The 27,972-nt window shown below is 41.5% G+C and overlaps 1 protein-coding gene and 1 long non-coding RNA gene across 4 annotated transcripts in view; one reads left to right on the forward strand and one right to left on the reverse strand.

The window, feature by feature from the left end:
• The window catches only part of LOC141771655 (uncharacterized), a 28,636-nt gene extending 1,894 nt beyond the window's left edge, over positions 1 to 26,742 (reverse strand). Inside the window, exons 1-8 of one of the 3 annotated variants that reach the window (XR_012594745.1) lie at positions 26,600 to 26,742; positions 24,206 to 24,416; positions 22,575 to 22,714; positions 19,037 to 19,093; positions 13,688 to 14,055; positions 11,199 to 11,356; positions 3,257 to 5,192; positions 2,754 to 2,880 (exon numbers count right to left, since the gene is read on the reverse strand). This is a non-coding gene — a long non-coding RNA (uncharacterized LOC141771655). Of the gene's footprint in view, positions 1 to 2,753; positions 2,881 to 3,256; positions 5,193 to 11,198; positions 11,357 to 13,458; positions 14,056 to 15,829; positions 15,948 to 19,036; positions 19,094 to 22,574; positions 22,715 to 24,205; positions 24,417 to 26,599 lie in introns of those variants that run through there. The other 2 variants (XR_012594744.1, XR_012594746.1) reach the window with 2 other exon arrangements.
• Positions 1 to 27,972, forward strand: part of map3k10 (mitogen-activated protein kinase kinase kinase 10) — a 34,361-nt gene that overhangs the window by 1,206 nt on the left and 5,183 nt on the right. The window contains exons 2-7 of the mRNA XM_074642141.1: positions 19,966 to 20,146; positions 21,521 to 21,669; positions 24,232 to 24,407; positions 25,173 to 25,419; positions 26,967 to 27,083; positions 27,175 to 27,313. Coding sequence (XP_074498242.1) covers positions 19,966 to 20,146; positions 21,521 to 21,669; positions 24,232 to 24,407; positions 25,173 to 25,419; positions 26,967 to 27,083; positions 27,175 to 27,313 — 1,009 coding nt within the window. The remainder of the gene's footprint in view (positions 1 to 19,965; positions 20,147 to 21,520; positions 21,670 to 24,231; positions 24,408 to 25,172; positions 25,420 to 26,966; positions 27,084 to 27,174; positions 27,314 to 27,972) is intronic.

Below are 27,972 nucleotides of genomic sequence, written 5' to 3' on the forward strand. Positions count from 1 at the left end.
AGAAGACCTGGCACCAAGATATTCTTCGTCACAGTACAATTTCCAAGGTCAATAAAGACCCTTAAAGCTCGCCCCTCTATATGTATCATCTAACACCAGGTATATATGTAATATAGACCCAAATACAATAAAAAGCAGCACAACAAATACACAAAAAACAGCTCTGCTGTGAACTATGCTCCCTTCTATAGAGACATACTCTCAGTTTATTAGGTACACCTAGCTAAAACTAAAACAGTCTAATACAACAGCCCTGCAATATATTCTACCTTCATGAAGTTTATAATGTTCAGTTTGTGTTGAAGCTGTTTTAGAGAGGTGTTGATTCAACTTTATGATCACATTGGAGGATGTAGTTTGTGCTGCTGTTGAATTATATTGTGTTACACTAAAAGCTGTGTTTAGAAAAAGCTAGCAAGTGGATCTTGACTTGTCAAACTTTTTAAAACAGTTTAAAAACTGAACAATATAACCTTAATGACGGTAGAATATATTGCAGGACTGCATTAGTTTTAGCTAGGTGTACCTAATAAACTGGAAACTGAGTATCTGTTCTCCCCGCTTATCTGTTCTAAACAAATTAGGGGAACAACAGTATTTTGTTGGTTTGACAGTGATATTTACTCAAGGTGAAAATAATAGGCGAATGCTATCACAACATGTTGCCCATAGTAACAATGGTATCAGGATGATTATTTCGATATGTAATATATTGCAAGACTCAAACATACCCTTTCAAAGGAATAGTTTGACATTTTGAGAAATGCGTTTATTCTTATTCTCGTTCTTACCGAGAGTCGGATAAGAAGATCGATATGAAGCAGTAGCCAGGAGGCAGTTAGCTTAGCTTAGCACAAAGACTGGAAACAGGGGGAAACAGCTAGCGTGGCTCTGTTCAAAGGTAACAAAATCCTCCTACCAGCACATCCAAAGCTCACTAATTAACATTAGATTAGATTAGATTAGATACAACAAAATTGAGTTTGCAACTCCCCATCACATACACAATGCATTAAAAGACAGTCTATAAATACAGGCTACTGTATGTTATACAGTGTTATATCTCCTTTGTTTCAACCGTACAAAAACTGAAGTGTGAAAACGACATGTAGTTTTAAGGAGGGTTATGTCCCGGACTATTTCTTGTCTTCATTTCTGAGTTTAATGTGTGAGTGAGCTTTAGAGATGCTGGTGGAAGATGTTGTTACGTTTGGACAGAGTCAAATTAGCTGTTTCCTCCTGCTTACAGTTTTTGTGCTAATCTAAGATAACCCCTATATAGTCTCCTGGCTTTACCGGTGTCAATCTTCTCATTTCTCATCTTCTTCCTTTAAAGTGGCAAAATCTTTCATATACAGCAGAGATCAATTCTTTTAAGTTCTTAAGAACAGGGCAGAAATATCAAATAAGAGTAATATTATATTAGTAACAAATGAACCAATGAAAAAGAGCGTATTGTGATATGTCGCTGTAATTTTTCCACTTTTAATATTGACATCTGTATATGGTCACATCTGTTAGTTTCTCCGATTGGCCTCTATGAAAACCACCGGGACAAATAAGTGGACATTTACAAACAGTCTCGTAACCATTTCATGACGTTACAGAAATGTGATGCCATTGAATATTCGCATACAGAGGTGTTTCTGGGAGCTGACACCGGATGAGAAACTTAAATTGAAACCAGCAGGGAGGCCTAAGTCCTGGAGAGCTGGTCTCCTTCTGCCATCTTTTCCCTGTCATCTCTCTCTGCACCTCCTCTTGCTCTCCATCCTCCTCCTCCTCTTTCCTCCCCTCCTCAAGGAGAGCAGTTCTGCTCTGCAACTCACTGTGCTATTTTTGGTCCTTTGTGCTATTTGCTGTTTAAAGACGCAGTTGCAGTTGTTGGTGCATCAAAGAAATAACACGCAGCGAGCATCTAAGTGCATTTTTATGTGTGTGTATATGTGCAGGTCAGGCTGTGTGTGTTTATCCCAAGTGACATGAGTGATGGGGGAGGGAGTGTACAAATATGGGTGGAGTGCGCAGGATGCTGACTAAAGGCCTTTTTAAAGAGGGAGACAGGCAGAAAGTAAGTGTAGCTTAAACACACTTGCTGCTGATCTGCCGAAATGTTTCCTAATCTTCAATCCCTCACTCGGTCTCCTCAAGTATCACTCTTAAACATGCTCCCATCTCCTTACTCTCCCTCCTCCCTGCGCGGCTCAGTAACAGTAACGACGAGGGATCAGATGCGTATTGGACAGTGGAGCCTTGGCAACAACAACACCATAACGCCGCCTTTCCATGGTGACATGGGCACTGCTTCTCTGTCACTGAGTCATACAGCTGCTAGCCGCTGTCAGCTGCTGCGCAAAATGTCAGTCCCCCAATTTAGAGTATTGTCTGTGAGAAAATAGCAACTGAAGAAATGCAGCACGAAGGGCTCGGACCCTGAATGATGGCTGAAAATGTGTGGGTGCTAATCGTTAAGTATGCGATTAGACTGTGACTCACACCCATACAGAGCGATGTTTGCATTAGCTTGGCGATGCCCAGAAGGGTGAAGCATGGAAGGAAAGTGAGAGACAGAAGTAGAGAGTGAAAAGATTGGGAGCACAACAGGGTGGAATAGATCAGGTTGTGGAGGGAGAATAAGCTCGGGGACCAGAGCGAGCGGAGATGTATGAAGCGAGAGAGGAGACTGATGGGAAAGAACAAGAGAAGGAGAGCGCGGGGGATAAACAGCGGTTCATCTCAGTTTAGAGTTACACCTCAGCTCATTGTCCAGGTGCGCTGGTCTCAGGTGTCCTCTTCAAACCGCCGACCACTTGGCATCGCTGCAGTTACAGAGCGGCTCAGGCCCCCGAGCTTCTCCTGTGTCTTCTCATCAGCCGGCTTCTGCTCACAAACACACAATCTAAACACACAATCTTCATCCTCCCTCGGTAGAATTCATCGAGGCAAAAACGTGACACTGATCGTAGACTCGATGTGCGTTTGAAGCTTTACAAACATTTTACAACACAGAGATTTTTATTTCTGGCTCACTCAACATGCTTTCATCTAATTTTAGCCCAGCCAAGTTAAAGATTTTTTAAGGCGTGTCCTTGTGCATGTGTGAGAGTGTATTCTGTGTTTTAACCTGAATGAGTGTTGTAGGTCGGTCAAGGCCCCACAATGTAACGGGGATAATCTGATTACCGTGACCTCCTTAGAGTGATGTCACAGCATGTTTGTGGGTTGGCAGGTCATGGCCCTTGTGGTCACGCCTTACCTGTCACTCTGATCCTGGATCAGCCTCCGGTCTCTCAAAGCATAGGGCACCAGTCCTCTTTGATTGGCTCAATTGACACGTGGGATTAAAGTAAAAACAAAGGACAGATTCAGAGCGCTCTCGATCACTATCTACATTATTTGTGTGAGACAAGGGCTGCAACTTTCATCTTCCATTAATCTGCCAATTGTTTTCTTGATTAATCAGTTAATTATACGGTCTATAAAATGCTGAAAAAGGTCCAATTTGACACATTCAGAAATTATTTTGTCTGACCAACTGTTCAAAACCCAAAGCCATTCATTTACTATCACAGAACACTAAGAAAACCAGTCAAGATTGACGTTTGAGAAGCTGGAACCAGTGCATTTTTGCTTAAAATGAGAAAAGTTGTTGCAAATTAAGTTAATCAATTAATTGACCAATTGGTTCAACTCCATACAAGACTAGATATTGATTTTGGCTATCATAATATCCTGATATAAAATCCTAAATGTTATTTTTTCATAATTGTAAGGCTACACAACGATTCATTAAAGGTGCAGTGTGTAGGATCTGGCGGCATCTAGCGATGGAGTTGCAGATTGCAACCAACTGAAACTTCTCCCGTGTGCTGAGCGTATAGGAGAACTACGGTGGTCGACGTGAAGACACGAAAACGTAAAAGGCCCTGTTTTTCCTGTCAACAATCATTGTGGCAAAATCTCCAAGACCAAGATTAAAGGTACAGTGTGTAGGATTTGGCGAAATCTAGTGGTGTAGTTCTACGCGTTCTACAGTTATTGTTTTTATAGCAGACCGTTACTATGTATAACAGATCTGCTATGGGCGCAGTTCTGATGTCGGAGTCTGGCGGATCGTTTTTTTTTTTGTCAAATTATTGATTTCTTAAGTAAGTAGCCGTGTAATAAGCGGGATAATGTTATGAAATGAACCTGCGTCGGGGTCCGGCATCGCCTTGTCTGGGTTTATTTCACAACAATGACCAGCTCACTGTACATTATCCCTAACTTGACATACTGTATTTGGTCATATATATTGTAATAGTCTGTGTTTCCTAGCCTGAGATATCGGTGTCTGTGGTCACTTTTTACTCAAGTGTGGACTTGGATACCTTTTGTAGAAGATTTTAGGCCACAGTTAACCGATGACAATTAAAGCCTTAACTACTGTATATTGATAAAGTGGTATAGTGACAACTAAATCAAACACAGAGATATCATTTAAGCCTATTCATTTACTTTTAATTCAACGTGAATGCCAAGAGATGATCAGAAACATCTACAGTTCCATGGCAACCAAGCAAACTTAATCTGCTGATGAATACTGTATGATAAGGGCAAAAGCTCCACAACAAGTGAGTAAGTGGGCCTTGAGTTGATGTGCTTTATTACCTGCCAGGATATGAGACTGAGTCATGGTTCCTTTTTAATGGTAGGGCCTACGTGTACGTCACTGAGAGTCACTGATACTTTATATAGAGCTCTATAGAGGCTTTGAGTCAGCTGCAGGTAAGACAATACAGGTGAGCGGAGCACCTGTCGCAGTAAGACACCAGGTCATATCTGTACCTGCAGCTTGCTCTTACATACAGTAAATGGAATATAGTTTGTCTCACTATGTACGTTTATATACATACAGCTAATAATTGTCTTTCCCTTTTAACACCATAAGATGTCTCCACCTTAATCCAACTCTTATTAAAATGTGAATATAAGTAATAATTTTTTTGGTCCCAGATGAAGCATCTGTGATGTTTTACTGTGAATGCTCAGGCCATTAGACACTCAATAAAGAGGTTGACATTACCTGCTGCTTTCACTGCTGTAGCTTCAAATGGATGCCATGTTTACACAGTCAACAATCATCTGAATAGTGGGAGCCCCGTGTCTCGAAGCAGGCTTGTCAAGTAGCCTATAAGCTGTTTAGTATTAGCCTACAAAGCAAGAAAAGACAAATGAATGTAATAGATTTCTTTGGGCTTTTTATTTTATTTTTGGTGTTAAACTAGCTAGCATGACATCAAGAACAGGACATGCTGTAATAGCTAGTTAACAGATTAGCAAGGTGAGATATGGCAAATAGTCACCGTCATTGAAAAGCCTGCGTCTGGCTGTGTGTGTGTGTGAGAATATAAGAGTGAGTCTGTTGAGGAAAGGATTACGAGTGGAGGCCAGTGCCGGCTGATAATCCTCCAGAGAGACAGAGCGGTGGAGGCCGAGACTGTGACTAACTGGAGTGTGAACTAGCAATACGACTAAATAGAGAGGAAGAGGCCGGTATCACACGCCTTTTAGCCTAAAGTGTTGAAGCATTTCATAGGCATGGATTTGAGAAATTATGTATGTATATAGGCCATGTATGGATATGGCTCTTATTGATTTAAGGGTGTCGCGGTTAGTTTGAGATATATTAAAATAACTTCAGTAAAATCAGTTTCAGTGATAAGAGACCTGCAGCTATAGTTGCACCAGCTGTTCCCAAGTTCAAACTTATATATGTGGCCTAGTTATAATGCATGTGGAGATTTAGGCAGAAATAGTAATGGGTTGTACGACACAAGCTCTTATGTAGAGATTATAACACGGCTTTGTTGAATACTTGATTCTGATTGGTCAATCACGGCGTTCTACGGTCTGTTATTTCCTTATAGCAGACCGTTACTATGTATAACAGACCGTTGCTACGGGCGCAGTTCTGATGTCGGACTCTGGCGGACCGTTTTTTGTGTCAAATTATTGATTTCTTAAGTAAGTAGGCGTGTAATAAGTGGGATAATGTACAGCTAGCGGGTCATTGTTGTGAAATAAACCCCTTCAGGCCGACCCCTGTCAGGGTTTCTTTCACAACAGTGACCGGCTGGCTGTACATTATCTCTTACATAATAAGACATTTCCTACAAATTTTAAACTGTATTAATACAACAAAATCTCCATGTATGCCTGAATTAAGTCATATCGACATTTAGGCCTACAAAGGATTGGCAGTTAAGTTTAGATCGTTTTTCCCCCCTAAAATTGTAATTTTTGGAAGTCATACCGCAGCTTATGATGCTACAATGATAACATAACTAGGTAAGATACGTAAGAACATAATTGATTGCTTTTTTATGGGCTACAGATGTTTTCTAGCAACAGATTTCCCTGTTACTAAAGTCTTTACTAGCTAGTTTGAAACTAGGTAGTAGGCCTAGTTACTAAATATTCACACCCAGTAACTGTCAGGTGAACGGAGCTACTTGAACCAACTGACAAAGCTATTGTTAGCTTGCTTATATGACCTGTTTAGGGATGGTCAACACGTCTGACCTGACAAAATGCTGATTAATAGGCTAATTACCTGAACTGGGAAAATCTTTAATCACATTTCACACAAACAACACAACAAACCTCAACTTTTAATATGTTAACATACTTTAATATAGCTAGTTACTAACATTAAAACTTAGTGGATGGATTTATGAAGAGATGCAACCCAATCCTGATAGATAGTTGCATATTTACGGTGTCACTGTCTTTCCTGACTTAGTTTTATTTTTTGTTCAATTTAGGAACATTTAATAATAAAATACACATTTGGCCTTCATAAAGAGAAAATAAGGATTTTGAGAAATGAAGGGAACGTGTTCAAACAGTGGAAAAGAGGCTCTTGGACAGAATGATTACACGGCAGGCTGTGTGTTTTAATATCTGTGGGCATGTCTGCAAGCTTTGTGCGTGTGCCGTTGAGTAAGTAGGCCCGTGCCGTGTGCGTATGGAGGTCGGACAGCAGGACATGCTGGCGCTAGGGCAGAGCACTCACACTCCTGCTATCACACACATGTACACACTCATGTACGCGCTGCGACAGGGCAACAATGACCCCATTCTCACACAGCAGCCCAAGACAGAGCGAGGGAGAGCAGGGCCCACAATGGCAGGAGTCACTGCAGGGGGGATGGCGGGGGCGAAGGATGGGAGATAGAGGCAGCGAGGGGCGACTGTAGGCCGTGAATGACAGAGCGGAGAGATGGATGGAAGCAAGGCAGGATGGGCAGAAGAATGCAGTGGCTGTGGAGAAACCCCTGGAGGCTTGGTTGGGAAAGGGAATAGAGAGATGGATGGGGGGAGGGAGAGATGAAAGCAGGAATAGGGAGAAGTATAAGGGCAGTTTGAGAGGAGGTCAAACCATTCTTCTTTCTCTCAGTGAGCTGGCTACAGATTAAGGTTAACGCTTTTGATGGACTGTAGGCTGCAGATTTCCACTCTGTGTCTGTCTGTACTGTAGGCCTCATTATATCAATACACTTCAAGTTCAAGTCAAAGGCACAACTAAACACTTACAGTAAATGTATGGGCATTAGCCTACCGTTTAAATAAATATATTGAAATTATACATTTTCACAGTGATACTTTGTAACCCACAGAAATGGTTGTGTTCTTGTTAGCCGTGTTAGCGGCTATGGTGGTCGGTCCACCACCACAGGTCCAGACTGAAATATCTCAGAGGATGAATCCTAATGACTTTGGAAATCACGACTATCCCCAAGCTCCACCAGCAGGTTGACGTGTGGTTTTGAGTGAAATATCTCCACAACTATTGGATAGATTGCCAAGAAATTTGGTACAAACGTCATTGCCCCTTCCTCTGACTTTTCATATAGTACCATCATCAGGTCAAAGTTTTCCTTTGTCCAATTCTTTGATTTATGTCCAAATACCTGCAAAACTAATGACATTCCCTCAACCTCAGCTGTAGGCTACTTTGTGTTTTGTGCTAATTAGCAAATGTTAGCAAGCTAACACCCTAAACTAAAACAGTAAACATGATAAACATTATACCTGCTAAATATCAGCATTTTAGCATGGTCATTGTTAACATATTAGCATGCTGACATTAGCTTCAGAGAACCACTAGTATGGCTGTAGACCACCCAAAAAGCAGCCCCCAAAAACCTAGCAGTGATGTTTTACAGTATGCTTTTCTGGGGGGTGACCAGATGAGAATGGGTGGAATTTGGGACAGGGAAGTTGGGGGTGGGAGTAGTAGTATTTTTTCCTGCAGACTTTGAAATCACTTTGTTTGGATGTCGTAAGGCAGCAATGACCCACGGATATTTCCCTCCCCAGTCCTCCTGGGTACCTGCAGTAATGTTTTTTTTTTTTTGCTGGATGTTCACCAGGTCCCTGGACACTGGGCTCTATGTCGACGATGGATGGTTTAATTTCCCTCTGTTAATGTTTTAGTGTTATGCATCGCTGCTATGCGTAATTGTTTAATTTGTAACACTACTGTACACAGCTAAAAAACTACAACAGCCATAATTAATGTAGGCTGCAGACATAACAGTGCCCGTCTGTGGGAAAAAAAGGATAAATGGCGATTGACGGTAAGCGCCTGGCAAAGACTTGTTGTGAAGTGAATGTAATGGAACAGGGGAGGGACAATGTGACATCTAGTGGCTGAATGTTATCAGGGTTATCAATAGCACTTTTAATGTTTTATTAGGTTATAACTAATCAAAACTCAAGTTTAGTCAAATTTTCGCGACAACGGGACAGGATTGGGGATCCGGGACAACTGCTAGTAATTCGTGACTGTCCTGAATGTTTTGGGACGTCTGGTCACCCTTTATGGGAATGATTTCTTGTTGTGTATTTTTCATCTGTTGGCAAAATCCATTCAGACATCTATTGTCATGTTGAGCTTCGGTATCTCTACTGCAGCTCCAATGGAGTTGATTTTTCAACAATGTCAGACATCAAATGTGGGTAAAAATGTGTGTTTCACTTTAGACCCACAGTGTTATTCTGACAGCTGCAACAGGGAGAAAACCAGAGATATATTGTGTTCTCCACTGACAGTAGCCTCATCAGACCAGAATGCAATACAAGACAAGACATGATATACATTGTTGAAGGGTTGATTTGACTTTTTCTCAGTAGTAGTGGACTGAAGATGCAGGTTGAGGGGAAATTATAGTACTTGATAACTAATCTAAAAGTCAGGCTGACGGCACCAAACAGTGAAGAGTATCAGGACTGTTGGAAGGACTTTGGACTGTTTTCAGTTCTCTGGTACTACGAGAACTCGGCCACACTGCTAACAGATGTTTGTATTGCCTTGCTGTCAGACTGGAACGCTGCTGAGTTTCAGTCTGTCTCAGTGAGTGAGAGACACAGGGAGAGCTACAGTGACACAACTAAACCAAACACTGACACCCAGTCAATGGCTGCATGATTGAATACACATCCATGCGCCCACACACTCATACACACATTACAATTATTTTCTCCACTGCTCAATAAAAAGTCGATTTGAAGCCAGTTAACAGTGAAGACTCCCTGCTGCTCTCTTTTACTGCAGTACAGCTCTTGCCAAGTCTACTGACACACATTAACACATCCTCCTGCTGTATATTGTTGTACATTATGAGTTGCATAATACAGCTGAGTAAAAGTTTTATTCATAAACACATCACGTTGATGTGTGCAGCATGTACTGTGGTTTGATTAGCTGCTTCTGATCACTGTTCAAATGTTGATTTTGTCACATTATGCTGTAATTATATAATTGCAGTGTATTTGCATGAACAGACACAAGGCTGGAACATCTTATAGCTTCCAGTTTTTCTAAATGCCGTCCTGCGAAACAGGCCCAAAGTGTATTTGAGTTAGGAACAGGCGAACAGTAGTGCAGTAAACACCAACGTTAAACGCCACAGGCAGCGCCCTTCCTCATCATCGCCTCTAATTCACCTCAGTTCTTCAGTCAGACTGAGAAGCAACGGCACGAGAGGTCATCAGAAGTTAAAGTCAAGATGACAAAGAAGTGTAACCAGCGGGGAAAACACTCAGCTAGAGCAACAGAGACAATACATTTGTGTCTCTCTTTTTACTTTAACTATCAATTGAGTTTCTTAAAGGAACAGTGTGTAACATTTCGGGGGATCTATTAGCAGAAATGTAATATAATATTCATAAATATGTTTTCATTAGTGTATAATCACCTGAAACTAAGAATCATGTTTTCGTGAGCTTAGAATGAGCCCTTTATATCTACATAGGGAGCGGGTCCTCCTCACAGAGTCCTCCATGTTGCTCTGCCATGTTTCTACAATAGCCCAGAACAGACAAACCAAACACCGGCTCTAGAGAGAGCCTTTCACGTTTTTACTTTACCTGAAGGCCACCGTAGTTTCCCGACACGCTTGTGAAACTGCAGTAACGTGAGCCGTAGAGTTCAAAACCGTGATATCGCCAGCCGCCATCTGACTTCCGTTGCTCCTAAAGTAGTGTCATTATGGTAAGGATGGCCTCTGAGCGAGGCGAATGGCATTACGACTATAGACTGTATATAAAGATGGACGATGCGTCTCTACTTCCTCCCACTGTACAAAAGTGAAGCCAAAATATCCCGGATACGGGAGCTTCCATCTTGAGATTTTGGCGTCATTTGGTCTGCGCAGTAGGGATCGGACGGTGGAGCCACGGTATCGAGGTCACATGCCCGAACCAATTGCAAGCCGAGCAAGGCCGCAGCTTGTCAGCGAGAGAGACTCACAGCTGTCAATCATGACGTCTCACCCCATTTTATAGCATCAAATAAAAACAATTAAACAAATTATAACATGAAGGGACACGATCTATACTGCAGCCAGCCACCAGGGGGCGATCAAGATATTTTGGCTTCACTTTTGGGGAGCTGTCATGTCTATGGTTTTGCGCTCGGCAGCTCACGTCTTGGGAAGGGAGGAGTGAGCGGAAACAGTTGGTTGCAATCTGCAACCACACCACTAGATTTTGCCAAATCTTACACACTCTACATTTAAGTCAAAGGTTCCTGCAGAATAATGCTCCTGAATATAAGCACAATATGACTTTGTGTTTCTCGCCACTACACGGGGGCAAAGCCGTGCATTTCAGTAGACAAAGCAATAAACACAGTCAAGTCACACACTCACATTGGCACCTCCTGGGCTGTTGTATGTTCGGTGGCTGTTGACTCGGCTGTTAGAGGGTCATTGTTGTTTGCCAGCAGCCTGGCACGGAGAGAGGGGAGTCGGGCCAAGCAGAGAGGGCGCTGGGTGTCCCCCGAGTCGAAAGTCCTTCACCCACTTTCCTAGTGGAGTCAAGTAGAGGACACTTCAGTCATACAACAGACAGTGCATGTTTGGAGTCTATAGAGTCTATACTAGTGTAATGTTTTATTTATGTCCACTATGGAGAGATTTGACATGTTAACATGTTTTCATGTTGTACACTGGAGTAGATTCCTGGACAACCCACTGAGAGCTCACGTCCATCCATAACTAATGGATCTTAAATGAAATGCAATAGACAACACTGCTCAGTTTTACGGTGTGTTATTGTTCTTATCAATTATGTCTTGTGCAGTGACTTATCAGTTTTTCACTTGTTCGGAGAATGGGCGTCTTTAAAAGGGATTCACTTTTATTTTCAGTCCTACTCAGCTTAAAACAAGTGAGAAACTGTACGTCAGGTGTGATTAGTCCACTAGTCGCAGAAATGTTCTTATGTCCGAGACCTTTTCATGAAAGAAAGAAAATAGTTACACTGACTGGATCTGTACTGGAAAGTTTTGAAATGAACCTGTTTTTATTTGTTTGTTGGTGCGTGTTTTGCATCATAAAGAAGAATAGAAAGTCACTTGCATGTGTTTGTTTCCCCAAAATTGATAGAGGAACTCCTGGTAAAAAAGTTTTGTTGTGACGCCTTCATCAGAGTTTTCTTTATTAGTTGTGAATAAAATTCAAGTGATCAAGACATGAGGTGATTCTTTTGCTTTTTTCACGCCAAGTTTGTCCTGAATCATCTTTGGGGAAACAAAATTGTGGTTCTTTTTTTGCACTCAACTAAAATTTAGTACAGGAGAAGCACCCCTTTTTCCTCCTTTGCCTACTGGAACATTGAACATTGTTAGATTCAGCCCCGAATTTGAAGAGCAAAATTATTTTGATGTCTATTGTAAGTTAACATACAGCCCAATATTTTGCATTTGTTGCACACAAAAGCAGTCTGGCTCTCTGCAATTCGTCAAACTAAAGGAGCCACAAAAGTTAAATACTGTCATGAGTCAAAAAAAAAAGAAGCTTAAATCTCTCTTAAAAAATTCCCACACTGTAAGTACTCCCTTTTTTTCATACCTCACACACTCCACGCAAAAAGAGCCAAAAGAAAGCCGCTTCATTTAATACCTCAATCTCTTCTGAGAGAGGAGATGCCTGGTCACACGAATCTGGCAGCTGTGTTTGTGTGGAGACAAAGTGAATGGCTGCAGGGTGAAACTGTGCCACTGCGCGGCTCGGGATTAGAGCCCCGATGGCCTGTGGTGGTACAAGTGGAGCCAAAGCGGGGTATCAATGACATGGGAGCGTACTCACTACAACCTCCATATCAAAGCGTGGGGTAACGGGGGAAGACACCCAGTGTTTCGCTGCACGCCTCGCTCTGGTGTCCATCAATTTTTACCTTTTAATTGAGTGATGATTAAGTGCCGAGATGCTCCTATCTGCAGTGTCTTAGTGAAGCAGTTACCATACTGCTGTGTTTTCCAACTTTTAGATAACTAAACTGAATGGTTTTGATAGAGAAACAACAGCTTTAAACGTGTTGTCAAGTTGCAAATCTACTATGTGTGACTCTGTTTGAATTTTCCACAGTGTGTTCAAACTAAACAGACATGGATTTGAAGTTATTTGAAGTTTTTTTCTGTGATATTTTATGTCTTCCTCTGCTTGAAATCTCTTGAGAGACGAGATGTGTGAAAGCCAAAGGAAAATGGAGAGACCTATTGAGAGACAAAGACAGCTGGTATGTGCTGCCAGGAAAATGACAAAAGCTCTCCCTCCAGTCATCTCTCTTTACCTTTAGCGGTCCGCATCTTTTCATCCACTCGTTATTACCCTCTTTCTCGTAGTGCTTGTTCCTTTTCTCCCCCACCTCACTCTCTGTTTCTTGCCTTATTCGTACTCTCCTGCGCCGGCTCTTCCTCCCTTTTCAGCTGCTTCTTCTTCGCCATATTTCATTTTTCCTCCCTTGCCCTCATTTCTGCAGCTCTTATCATTTTTGTCCCTTTCTTGCCTCCTTCCTCTCCTCTCATCCTCCGTCTACCCTCCCCCATTCATCATCTTCAAACCGCCACGCTCTTTGCCTCCTCATCCCCTACTCCCACCACCACCACATTATGTACACACAATCTACCTCTCAGTTACTCTGTTTTTGTGACTTTTTTGCTTTCCCTGCGTCTCTTCTTCCATTTCTTCTCCCCGGTGTGTTGTGATGGTAGCCAGGCTGGCGACAGCTGCAACAGCAGACAGTCAGGCAGTGGGCACCGGCAGAGGGAGGGAGGGAGGGAGGGGATGATGATGAGGGGGAAAAGTGGGGGTGCGAAGATGAAGAGACAGTCCTAAGGGTTGGAGGGGGAGGTTACTTTTTTTGTTGGCAAGGTTTTGATCTTTGTAGCAGAAACAGAGACGTTGGGCCTGCGGGGCGGGGGGACTGGCTGCTCAGCATCCCACGGGCCCGTAGCTCATCTGTGTTGATGCACCGTCGGCTCGCCTCCACGTCAGTCAAGTTGCTGTATTCATCACCCTGACAGACGGCTGGGACCAGCACTGAGGTGGTGGTGTTGTGCCTAAACAAGCAGCAGTTCTGGGCATGCAGGGAAAGGATGAGGAGCTGTGAAGGTGTGGTGAGCCGCGGAGAGTTAGAGGGAGGTGTCAGAGACTATGTCAGGACCTGATTCGCTGACTCGGCGCCATGGCAACAGCTGTCCCACCCTGCAGGCTACACCTGTTTCTGCACAAGAGAGGAGGGGGGAAAAGGGAACAGGAAGAAGGATGGGTTAGGAAGAGGAAAAGCGAAATGTCTGCAAAAACTTTTCTACCTGCTCTCATACAATCTAATCTTGATGACGCTTGTTCTGTTTTCTTTCTGGGTCTTGCTGAAGTTTAAACCTCAAATACTGAACATCAAAGATTTGACTGGTAGAACTGTAAGACTACACTTCATTAACCATTGATTTTGTATGTATATTTAGTATAGATAATCCACTGAATACTGGGTATTCAAACTAGGGCAATATATCGACATATCAACATCGTGATATGAGACTAGATATTGTCTTAGATTTTGGATATCGGAATATCGTAAAATGCCATGTGTTGTCTTTTCTTGGTTTCAAAGGCTGCATTACGGTAAAGTGATGTAACTTTCTGAACTTACCAGCTGTTCTATTATTTGCCTTTACCCACTTAGTCATTATATCCACATTACTGATAATTTATCAAAAATGTAAATATTTTGTGAAAGCACCGATAACCCTACAATATTGTTGCAATATCGATATCGAGGTATTAGGTCAAAAATATTGTGATCGCCCAGCCCTAACTCTTTTAAAAAGAATGGTCAAAATAAAGCAATAGATGATGAAATATCCTGACGCTGACTTTCCCAGTCTCTAGTGCGGGTCAAACTTCAAAAACTCAGGATGCTATAAATCTCATAATGCATCATTAGACTCTCCCTACCTTGTAAACTTCCAAATCTGTCAGACTCCATGTACACCAGTTTGTAACTCACGTGTTTCTTTAAAAAAAAATATTTTCTCAGACTTTAGAAAGCCACAGAAGACATCATACAGGATATACTGTATAGTACTCCACATGATGAATTATTTGGAGGTGTAAAATCAGTGGAGTGCCCCTTTAAATAGAAAATTAAGCGGGAGTAAAAAAGAAAACAAAGCGTCCTCATAGGGGCATGAGGGTTTTCTTTCTCTTCTTTCCCAGCGTCATAGTCTCGGTCTGTGACCTCTGCCCTTGTTACCATAACAACAAGTTAATGACACAGCAGACTGAGCTGAGCCAAAATAACACGCAACAATAACAGTTAACCAGTTGAGCCTTGTGTGTCCTTCACTGTTACCTCGTGGTAACTCTAAAGATTGTTGAGTGACATTCGGTTGTACATAGAAAATTCGCATATCTTCAATGAGTCTCTTACATCGATAAGAGATCAAGTGCAGGAATACAGAATGCACTGGTGTTTGTATGTGATAGGAGGGGGATTTGATTTGTAATTTTGCCAAAATTCAGTTTTAACGTTTGTACTCAATTTAGTTTCTTAGATTGATTTATTGTGAAAATTAAAGTTAAACTGTAACTGCAGGAGACCGACAACAGGAACGCCTCAATGAAAGACAAACTAAGATAGTAAGAGTCTTGAAAAATGGCCTTGACATACTGATACCTGACTAGATGTCACTATAAGCTGATTAAAGATTGCGGTTTAGACGAGAACAAACCAAAAAGAGGGCAAAAAAAATCAGGGAAGGTCAGTTTCACCACTTCATTCACCGCAGACGTCAAATGAAGGACAAAAATATTTTTAGCTCAATCCTAAATACACATCTGTTGGCTACAAAACCTGCATCAAATCCTCCATCCTAAACCTGTAGTGTAGCCTATAGCTGCATTTCCCTGGTTCTCTTCTGAAGGGAGTTTCCACCACATGCCAAACATGTTTGTTTTGGTGTTGTAAACTTTGATGTAAGTCGTTCTGCCATAAATACCATGACTCAGAAGACCCTGTGATTGCATTCCTCTGTGGTGAAATATCCGAGTGGGTGAGTGTCACCTGTGTTCTCACCGCACTGACTAACCAGTCTGGAGATCATTAGTCTTAGATTAAAGCCTCACCGCTTAATGTTTGAACAGTGACTCTGTGGCATTTCTCAACACTTAGCCGGGGTCAGGGTCCAAGGATGGAGGAAAGGGCGACGGCTGTTTAAAGGTTAAATCAACACTGAAAATCACACGACGGGGGCAGGAAACTGCTCCTCTGTCTGTGGGCTGAAAGTTTGACAATCAGCAGGTGTTTTTGACAGCTGATCAATAATACTCGGCCGTAACAGAACTGCAACGTGCTATAAAGTTTCACACGGTGTGCCATAAAACCTGTAATCCTCCTCCAAGTCTGCACTCAATGACAAACTGGTGCGGTGCGTACCCACGGTAGCGACTCTATTTGTTACAAACATAACGCAGGTCATTGATAAGATGAAGTCTGACTGATGCACAGAAAGGTCTTGTTGGAGGACAGACGCTCTTTGCATGTAAAATTAAATGGGTCATCTACTGAATGCTTAAACGTACACTGAAACAGTGGAAGCTCATCCTTTGATCGTGGCAATAAAGAGCCGTGCAGCAGCAGTTATTCTCGTTGATTAACAGTAAAATTGACATATTGTAGTGTGATTAATCAATGACACATCCAGGCCTGTGATATTTCCCATGGCGCTTGTTGCTATGGAAGACTTTGTAGTTACCAGGGAGCTTGTCAGCTTTTCTCATTCGTGTGCTTTACTCTATTTTGAGATACCATTTCCAGCAGCATTGCATTGTGTAAAAGCCACATTATCCTTGAGGACTTTTTCCCCTCATCTGTGATAAAATGTGCTGCGATGCCTCCGCCGCCCTCGCGGGTGTTATTTGTGTATCGCTGCACTTCAGGTTTCTGTGCTGCCAGCCGAATATACAAACATGTTGATCTTTGGTGTTTGACGTATGGATGAAACGCTCGCGGTGGTGAAAACCTGTGGCAGGATGAACGGTGAATTGAGAAGTTTCACGGAAACCTTCTGGAGGTGTGAAAGTAACACGATGATGTTATAATTAAATCAGGAGGATAGCAGGTGGAAGTGCTGCTTCGCTCACACGTTCAGTTTCTGTGAACAGGCCTCCATTCAGTTTCTATCGTCTGCCTCTTCTCTTTCTGTCCTCTCTGTTCCCGCCCTGCCCTCCACCTACAAAACCATAATGTCCTTTTCCCCGTATGGATGCGCTCCATATTCATACACACAAAACAAACCAGGAAATGTAGACACACCCATCTAAGCATGCAAACACATCGCTCTCTCTGAGTCTGTCTGGACTCCATCTTTTGCTCTCCAGAGACAAGAGAGAAAAAGAGTTAGCCCCAAGGAGACAGCTGTCCCTCACAGAGACGACGGTATAAGAATAGAAAAGACTTCTACGCATTAGTTTTCCTGTTTTATGCCACTTTATACGTCTAGTTCACAACATTTTAAAGGAAAATATAATTTTTATTCTGCTACATTTAGTAGTCACTAGTTATTTTGTAGATAAAATTCAGCTTATAAGATATTTTGCATTTTGTAGATTAAACCCCATTAAACTCAACATTATAGAAAGTCAGGCTGCAACAAATGAATCATTTCATTTTAGATGAATCTGTTTATTATTTACTCTATTAATCAATTCTTGTCGGTCTATGACCGGCCAAAAAATAATGAAAAATGACCCATAATTTCTTAGAGAAGTTGACATGTTGAATAAGATTAAATAAGATTAAATTTTCCTTAATAGAAGACTAAGAAAAAGATGGAATCAGTAAATATTTTTGCTCAGAATTATTGCTGATTAATTTTCTGTTGCTCCGCTAATTATTTTCATTATCAATTAATCTGCAGATTATTTTCATTATTAACTGTTTTGTCCGTGAGATGTGGATGAAAATACAACATACCCATGGTGGCATATTTAAGGCTTTTACTTAAGTAAAAGTACCAATACAACAATGTAAAAATACTTCATTAAGTCCTGCATTCAAAATAGAAAAGTACAGAAATATTATCAGTAAATGTACTCAAAGTATCTAAATTAAAAGTACACATTCTGCAGCAAAATGTCCCCGTGACTGATACAGTATATTATATATATATATATGACATTATTAGTTTATACTGATGCATCAATGTGTAAGCAGCAGTTGTTACACTGTACAGCTAGTTTAGTCCAGTGGTTCCCAATTTAAGGGTCACAAAATAAGTCGGAGGGGTTGAGAGATGAGGGACGAGGTTTGGAAGAAGAAAAATCAATGTTCTGTTAAATAAATTTGTGTGTGTGACTATTCGTGAAATATCGGATAATTTTGAGATAAATTTGTGAATAAAACCATTTGAGAAGTTTCGAGGCGAAATGTCTCTCACAGACATCTGCAACTGGGAACCATTGGTTTGATGTTTATTTTATAAGATTATCATATATATTGTTTTAATGTGAAATTGTTATCTGAAAAGTAACCAGTGACACAAATACATGATTTCCTTCTGAAATGTAGGGGAGTAGACGTATAAAAGAAAATAATAGAACCTCAGTACTTGAGTAAATGTATTTAGTTACTTTCAACACGTCTTATTTTATTCAATTAAAAGACCAAAACCCAAAGAAAAGTTTGAAATATTTTAGCAACTTTTCTTAAAAAATGACTGAAATGAGTAATTGATTATTTGACCGATTGTTTCAGCTGTAATATTAAGTAGCTAAACTTCCACCTCGACCAGCTACAACATTGAAATACTGCTCACACGTTAATACCTCAGTTTTAATATACTTTATTAGAATATAACACTCTGAAGGGGCAAGTAAACTATTAAATGTAGTATTTATAACTGTAATGGAGTATTTTTTACAGTGTGTTATTGCTACTTGGAGGATGTGAATACTTCTCTCTGACTATGGAAATATGTACAGACTGGTCTGAGATCAATTCTTTATCACTGAAACTGGTCTCCTAGCGAGCTTGTGGACAGAGCCTAGCACAGAGAGGCACACCTTTATCACGTGGAAAGTTGTGTGTGTGTGCATGTGTGTGTAAACAAAGACACCGCTGTGTGTGTGTGTGTAGTCTCTCTCCACCACCCTTTGCATACGCCTGTAGATAAGTGAGAGACGGAGAGAGAGAGATCAACCCCCACCTGCTGCCTCTCAGTGCCTGTGAACTGTGTACACTTCAAATATTTCCATAGCCAGGCCTCACACGGAAATGAAGGAGGAAGTCGTACATGGAAGAGAGAGAAAAGAGAGACAGAGATGAGCATAAATTCTGACATTAATAAGGATACATTAAAATGACTGTCACTGTATGGGAAACATACACTGATCACACGCTGCTGGACCACAGGTGATGCCCTCTAGCAGAAACCTGACTGGTCCGACCACACCTGCACTGTAAACACGACTGTGTTATTGAACATGCAAACCTTTACATTCTGGTTTTGAATGTGACACAGTTTTAGATATTTGGAGTATTAAACTGGACTTCATGTTTTGGTTTTCAGGGTGTTTTTCTGCTCTCAGAAACTCGTCTTTAACTTAAAAGACTATGTGGTGAAATGTTGCTGATTTACCAGTCTATCCTATTTATTATACACATTTGTTAAACAATTGTATCTGCTTATTATTTTACCTATAATTCAATTAATTGTTTGGTTCATAAAATGTCATAAAATAGTGAAAAAAAAGCATCACAATTTCCCAAAGACCGAGCTGAGGTCTTCTAATTGCCCGTTTTGTTTGACTGACAGTCCAAAATGCAAATATATTTAAGTTACTATCATAAAGGAGTAAGAAAACCAGCAAATATTCACATTTAAGATCTGGAAAACAGTATTTTTCTGTACTTTAGTTAAAAAACAACAGCAGGATTTTTACTGTAATAATTTCTGACTCGTTGCGCTCTCTTTGCTGTCTGTGTAGTTTGACCTCCTGTCAGAGAGCGTTTACATATTTGAAAGACCCAGAAGCAGTTTTTATTTGTATGTTGCTGTCTGATATGTACTGTGTGTACAGCACTGTCATCTTCTAACACACTCTGTTTCCTCCTCCTCCTCCTCCTCTTCCTCAGTCCTCATCCTGGAGCCGGCGGAGCGGGAAGACGGGGGCGGGAGAACCCTGAAGATCACAGACTTCGGTCTGGCCAGAGAGTGGCACCAGACCACAAAGATGAGTGCCGCGGGGACGTACGCCTGGATGGCCCCGGAGGTCATCAAGCTCTCCCTCTTCTCTAAGAGCAGCGACGTGTGGAGGTACTGCACTCGTCTCTGTGTTTCACCATATTCCCCCGACAAACGTCATCAGGCGGGCTGTCGAGACTAACGTGTCCAAATGTTTTACGCATGTACAGTATAGTCAGGGCCGCCGTGTTTCTTTATTGTGCCCAGGACAAGATGATCTCCAAAGGCCCCCCAGCATATTATTTAAAGGTTAATGGGTCCTTTTGGACTCTCCCTTTACCCAGGGCTCCGGACAGCTGACCCAGTGTTCCCCCCCCTGTTGGCGGCCCTGAGTATAGTAATAAGAAATCCGGCTTAAATTAAGAAAGTTGGTCAGTATTTGTAGATTATTGGTCAAGACAGTTTTGTGAGGAAGGCTTATATGACTTTTCAGACCAGTAAAGTCAGATTAATACATTTTCAATTATGTCACGATTTGAAAAATTGTGATAATTTGACGTAATTTTATGCATTAGTGGTTGAGGAAATATTCAGATCCTTTTCTTAAGTACAAATAACAATACGAAAATACTCCATTACAGTTAAAAGTCCTGCATTGAAAATGTAACTGAAGTAAAAGTACAGTATGTCAACATATTTAGCAAACTGTACTGAACGTATCAAAATGTAAAGTACTCATTGACATGATTCAGAATAAAATCCTCCATGTGACAGCTATTCTATATTCTATTCTATTATATATATATATATATATATATATATATATATATATACACACACTATATATTATATTATTGGATTAATATTACTGATGAATTAATGTGAAAGCAGCATTTTACTATTGTCAATTTTATTCGCCTCATATTTTATAATTTTTTTGTTTGCTAATCTAATCTGTAATAGTGCATCATATTTTATACTCTCATCATCTGTTTTGTATATAAAATCTGTAAAGTAACTACAACTGTCAGATTAATGGAGTCAAAAGTACAATATGTCTCTTTCAAACAAAAAGTATAAAGTAGTATGAAACAGAAATACTGAAGTAAATTAAAGTACCACTCATTTGTACACGAGTACAATACTTGAATAAATGTAAAAAATTGTAATCACTGATTTAAAGTAAGACGGTGTCAGAGTTTTTTGTCGATGAAGATGTTCATGTTCAGCCTGTAACTGAATCACTTCCTCTCATAACAGCACAGTGTTGTAATGCGTACTTTTACTGATATTTCAAGCTAATTTTATATTTAACAAAATAATTCTTAGTACAAGGTTCAGTTACTGGAAATCTGAGAGGATGAAAATACTCAAGTATGGCACTGTGGTTACTGATAAGAGATTGTCACTATCGTCTTGTTCAAGGATAGTTTTTGGCGTCAGATGTGACATTACAACGTAGAAATTAATGAAAACATACAGTAACATTTTCCTTGTTTGTCACAGTTTTGGTGTGTTGCTGTGGGAGCTGCTGACCGGCGAGGTTCCCTACCGGGAGATAGACGCCCTGGCGGTCGCTTACGGCGTCGCCATGAACAAGCTAACGCTTCCCGTCCCCTCAACGTGCCCTGAACCTTTCGCTCAGCTGCTGGGAGGTAAGCAGCCCGACCACCAAAGCTCTTTACAAACACGAGACAAACAGCTCGACAGTTGTAGCCTCACTTGTCCCATTCATTCATGGTTGACGAGGAAACTTTGAGGAGCTTTTTGTGCCCTCTTTTGTGTTTGTACTGTACATCAGTCATCAAATATGACCTTAAACATGTCACTGATGACACACTTTGAAAAAGGCCCTTTGGGTGTTCAAATCCACTGACTTTAAAGTGGTGTAGCTGTACTTGAATTTTTGAGGTTGCAGTTTATTCTGCATCTGGGAGCTGAGATGAAGATGAAGACTTAAAATGGATGAATCCGTCTGAACGGTTGCTTTTTATACATCCTCGTGCCGTCCTGCGCCTGAGCTCCCCTGGGCCGGATTTGTCCTTTTTCACCTTCAAGGCAGCAACTGTGTTAACAGCGGTGGAGTATTAACCAGCTCTTGTTTCACAGTTCAGGTGATCGCTGTTTAAACACACACCTGCCTTATATCCAAACTGCCTTCATGTGCTTATTCAAGCTATCCAAGCTACTTTTTAATGCGGATGGGTAAGCTGCGGGCCAGGTTTTTAAAAAGAGGTTTCTCAAACTGTCAGCCAACTTCCCCTCCCACTCGGCTCCTAAAGCTCTTTTCCTCCTCATTTCCCCTCTCACTACACTTCATCTTATCCGTGTTCATCCGCTAATCTCTCCTTTGTGGTCCCTCGCTGCTCCCTGCACACTCTGTTTACTCCTGTCATCATCCCACTTTCATCTCCTCTCCCTCCAAATTTTATCCACATATTCTTTATGCTAATTTATTTTACCTATTAAATAAATGTTACCTGCTATAAGCTATATTTTTAGCCCGTGAAACAGCTCTTAAATAACACTTTACTCTGCCTTTTGTTGATGCTTTTCTTACCTTGAATTGCATTACAGCTTTAGAGAGGCGGTACTTCCTGATCACTGTAGGTGTGCACCATGTTGTCAGGGTTTGGCTCATGATGGTCGCCATATGCCATCCCATCCTGCTCTCTTCCTCTTCTGCCGTTGCCTTCTCTACTGCCAGAGATGAAAAAAAAAGAAAAGAAAAATTAAATCCAGACCAAAAATTAATGGTTGATGAAAGAAAAATATAGAATATCTCCAGACTTTTCTAACAGTTTTTAAATCTCATGAAAAGACCAAAACCAACAATGAATTGATCCTATTAACAAGTATTTTCTTATGTAACCAAAGTCCGACCTTATTCCTCCATTGTTGTTCAAATATAATATTAAAACACATCAGTGAGCCACACAGTTGCACTGAGTGACAACTTCCTTCATTACCATGATCATGGACACTGTAGTTTATTTTGATCCCACATACACCGTCCTGCTGCTGTAAATCATGGATGTATTAGGAGAACTGGATACAGCGTTGGAGGCGGGGCCCCGTTCATTCCTATGAAAGTTACTCAGTGGCGCATGATGCCAAAATGGCTCGACTTACGACTGGAAAAGTACCCGGATCTTCCGGCGATCTTGTGCATCCATTGGGCCCATGGAGCAGGCGCAGTAGCGTCCGCTCTGTCACATGGCTCGGTCACAGGGTCACAACGTCACGCTGTCGTCACGGCTTGCTAACTCCGCCTCCCAGCCCTCGCTCCAGCTTCGGTCTGGGTCTCATTCACATGAACGGAGGAAGGGAAATAACTCTGGATTCAGCTATTAGTGCGTTTTACAACTTTTAGGACCGAATGATTTAAATAAGGGCTATCCAAGTGTTCATACTGGGAAGTTTATTCACCTCAAAAATGATCCGCTGAGTTACAGACGTCTCTTTCCCAATGTAAGTCTATGGGAAAAAGTCTCTTTGGGCCCAATGGCATCACTTGATGGACACAGAAGTTGTAGTACCATCGTTTGGCCACTACGGAAATTAGGTTCAACGACCGGCGCTCTTCCTTGGGGCTTGAGCACAGAGCGAAAAGGAGCAGGATTTACAGTTGGAAAGGTCAAGTGTATTAATCCACCGCTGAAAATAATCCCGACAAATGCACTATTTACTCCTGTTTGAGTAACGTGTGATAACTACAACGGTGCCCTGCTATTTCAGGAAATTACTGAGCCTTTTTTGAAAAATGAAAATATATATTTGAGACCATGTTTTTAAAGGTTTATGTTTTTAGTAAAAATGAATAGGCTTGGGGCTGAGTGCTACAGGCTGGGTTGGGAATTAGAAAGATGGATTTGACGGTTTTGGTGTTTTCACGCGATTTGTTGACAATAATAAAAACATAGAAAAACACCAGCCTTATCCTTTAAGAGAGAGTGTCAACTGAAACCCCCTCTGTACAGTAAAACAGTTTGCGCCATTTTTCTGGATAGCATAACAGGAATCAAAGCCAGGAGAAAAACACTGCCTTGTAAATAAAAACATAGCCACAGCTAACTGAGTTGCAGAGAAACAAAACCATACAAAATGTAAATAGATGTGTAAATAGATTTTATGTTTACCACTGTATAATATCAGATTAGGGCCATTAAACACATAATACATGACGCTAACCTCAGTGATGTCTTTTCTCCCGTCAGAGTGCTGGAGCCCGAACCCCCGCAGCAGGCCCTCCTTCACCAGCATCCTGAGGCGACTGCTGGCCATCGAGCAGTCGGCCATGTTTCAGATGCCTCTGGAGTCCTTTCACTCCTTACAAGAAGACTGGAGGCTGGAGATCCAACAGATGTTTGACGAGCTCAGGGCCAAAGAGAAGGTGAGACATCTGAAAAATACACACACCTGATCAGAGGTGAATGAATTATTAGCTGAATACTTTAATTTTAGAGACATTTTTGTTTGTTTTAGGTTCAGATAATATACTGTAGTTAAAGAAAGTGAAACAGAGTCAAGATGTGTGTAATTCTGAGGACTTTTATATGTGTTTCATTATTATTTATTCTAACAGAAGAGAGATTTCAGTCGCAGAAGTCATATATTGAGGGTATATTGAGGGTGGTAGGAATCTCACCACATAACTATCATCATCATCACCATCATCATCATATCTGTCTGAGGTGTTTCTGCAAATCAGAATCACCTTAGCAACAAGCCTACTGCCAAAAGAGGTGTTACATGAGGTCCTGCTGTGCTAAAAACCTCTTTCTCTCCTCCTCATCTCACCTCCTCTTCCTCTAATCACCTCACCCCCTCATCCTCTCCTCAACCTTCTTATTGTCTTCCTCTCCTCTCCTCTCCATCCTCATCTCACCTCCTCTTTCTCTTCCTCTCCTCCTCATCTCAACTCCTGTTCCTCTCCTCCTTATTCTCTTCTTCTCCTCATCCTCTTCCTCTCATCCTAATCCACTTCCTCTCCTCCCTCTTTTCCAATCCTCTCCTCTTCCTCTCCTTCTCGCTCTCCTCTTCTTCCTCCTTTCCTGTCCTCTCACTCTACGCACCTACTCTTCCTCTCCTCTCCTCCTTTGTTGTCTCTCCCCTTACCACACCTCCTCATTCTCATCCTTTCCTCTCCTCTCTTCAGGAGCTGAGGTCCTGGGAGGAGGCGCTGGCCAGAGCAGCCGAGGAGCAGCGGGAGCAGGAGGAGCAGCTGAGGAGGAGAGAGCAGGAGCTGGCGGAGAGGGAGATCGACATCGTGGAGCGAGAGCTGAACATCATCATCCATCAGATGTACCAGGAAAAACCCAGCGTGAAGAAAAGAAAAGGACACTTCAAGAAGAGCAGATTACTGAAGCTGGGCCGAGACAGCAACTGCATCAGTCTGCCCTCTGGTGGGTAGAACAGGGAACTGCAGGCAGATTGTTCAATTTGTTTTAATCTGGTGAATCAGGTGCACTAAACTGGCAGAGCTCCCAGTTAGTGTTTTTTCCTGTTGGAAATTTAGCACATAGACGACTCTAAGAGATTGGACAACAGTAATAAAGTTCATCTACACTGATGTCACCTAAATCTCCTTTATTATGAAGAGAGGAAAACTACACACTAAGATCCAGTGATTTCAATGTATCATCAACGTTTCACAGATGTTTTTGAGGCAAGTGTGGTCGAAATGTTGGTGACAAAATTAAATTATTGTAGTTTAGTGTGCGGTCATCCTTTCTTCAAAATAGCATCTTATTTATCACTCATTTATTCTCTTATAAACGGGCAGTATTTGTGAAGCTCTAACCTGCAAATGTTTCGTAGTTTTACTTAACAAATAAATGATTAAAGCATTAACTGACAAATTTGGAAAATAATTAGGGCTGTAACAGTTAACTAGCTTGTCGTGAAGGAGGCTAAATAACGCTCCAAAATGGCTCTACAGTTTGGCTAGGAAACACCGGCATGGCCATTTTCAAGAGTCCCTTGACCTCTGACCTCAAGATATGTGAATGAAAATGGGTTCTATGGGTACCCAAGAGTCTCCCCTTTACAGACATGCCCACTATGATAACCATATGCAGTTTGGGGCAAGTCATAGTCAAGTCAGCACACTGACACACTGACAGCTGTTGTTGCCTGTTGGGCTGCAGTTTGCCATGTTATGATTTGAGCATATTTTTAAATGCAGTACCTGTGAGGGTTTCTGGACAATATTTGTCATTGTTTTGTGTTGTTAATTGATTCCTAATAATAAATATATACATACATTTGCACAAAGCAAGCACATTGCCCACTCCTATGTTGATAAGAGTATTAAATACTAAATTTCCCTTTAAAGTACATTTTGAAAAGATGAAAAATGTGCGATTAATTTGTGATCAACTATGGACAATCATACGATTAATCGTGATTAAATATTTTAATCGACTGACAGCCCTAAAAATATTACATCAATCCATCAGCTAATTGATTAATGGACTAATTGTTTTAGCGTCGGTTTCTCCAACTCAAATCAACAGTGTTACAGCCCAGGCAGACAGGAAAGGTTCAGTGATTTATTGACAAAGTGAAGATTCATAAGCTTACAGGCAGGCAGGTCCAGGGTTCCACAACACAGGTTTAACAATTCAGATTCAAGTTCATGTGGCTGGAAAGAAAAAGGAATGAGTGGAAATGGGCCGGTTATATACTGCAGGCGCTGATGAGGGAAAGTGGAGACAGGTGAGCAGTTGGAAGTGAGAGTCAGGTGACTGGGACAGGTGGGAAAGTCTGAGGGCATCTGGTGGATGGATGGAAAATGTCAATGGCCACCAGAGCGCCTCTCAGTGACTTACAGTGAAGCTCATACTAGTCTGCACCTCGCTGTGTGTGTGTGTTCCCAAAGTAAGGAAATATCTGACAAATGAAAAACAATTTATGTAAAAAAAACTTCTCTCTTCTTGCTCACCTGTAGGTTTTGAGCATAAGATCACAGTCCAGGCGTCTCCCAGTGTGGACAAGAGGAAGGGGAACGAGAGCACCACGCCGCCCGCCAGCCCGGGTGTCATACCTCGACTCAGAGCCATCAGATGTGAGTCCAAACACCCCAAAGTCCAAAAGCATCCTGTGTGAGAGAAAGAGAATGTGATGTGGGAGTGTAATGTTATCTGGCTGTCCCTCAGTGACGCCGAGCGATGGCAGTAAGACGTGGGGTCGCAGTGCTGTGTGTAAGAAGGAGGACCTGTCCACCAGCAAGAAGAAAGGACGCACCTGGGGACCGAGCTCCACCCTCCAGAAAGAGAGGGTCGGCGGGGAGGAAAAGTATGTTTACGTCAGTCATGAATGCAAAATACCTGATGAAATCATTAAGACTTAATGGTGTACAACACCTTTACCTACTACACAAACAAACAGATTCTTTCGGGATCAGTTTCAGACATTTTTCATTGTCAACGTGAGTAGATTTTAATCAGTAATCTCTGCCAGTAGGGCAGCGTTTTCTAGGAGGAACACAATGTACCTGATAAAACTGCAGTGACAAAAATAGAACCACGAGTATCGTAAGAGCCGTTTTTTCTTCACAGGAGAGAAGGAACTGCCTTTTCTCATATTTTTCTGGACAGATTATTTCTCGTAACACAGAGAAACAAAAGTGTTCAATCAATATGTCATTACAGCGTGTGGACCGGCCAGAAGCAGAGCAATTATCTCTGGAAAACTGGTGGAGAATAAAATCAATGTTGTGTTTGATGGCTGTCCTCACCTTATTTCTTTCTATCTGAAAATATATATCGTAGTTTTGATGGTTGGTTACTTTGTTTTATGTTTTAGAAGTTAGTTCTGGGGCCAGTTGCATAAACTTAGTTTACGACTAGTCTGGGCCTTAAACTGGTCTTAAATGTCTGGTTTGACTGGTCTAATTAAACCTGTCTGTTGCTTAAATATTAAGACTGACTTAATTTAAGGTGGGAAAGTTAACC

This window comes from Sebastes fasciatus, chromosome 7 (assembly GCF_043250625.1).
Source record: "Sebastes fasciatus isolate fSebFas1 chromosome 7, fSebFas1.pri, whole genome shotgun sequence".
In the NCBI taxonomy this organism is placed as follows: domain Eukaryota; kingdom Metazoa; phylum Chordata; class Actinopteri; order Perciformes; family Sebastidae; genus Sebastes; species Sebastes fasciatus.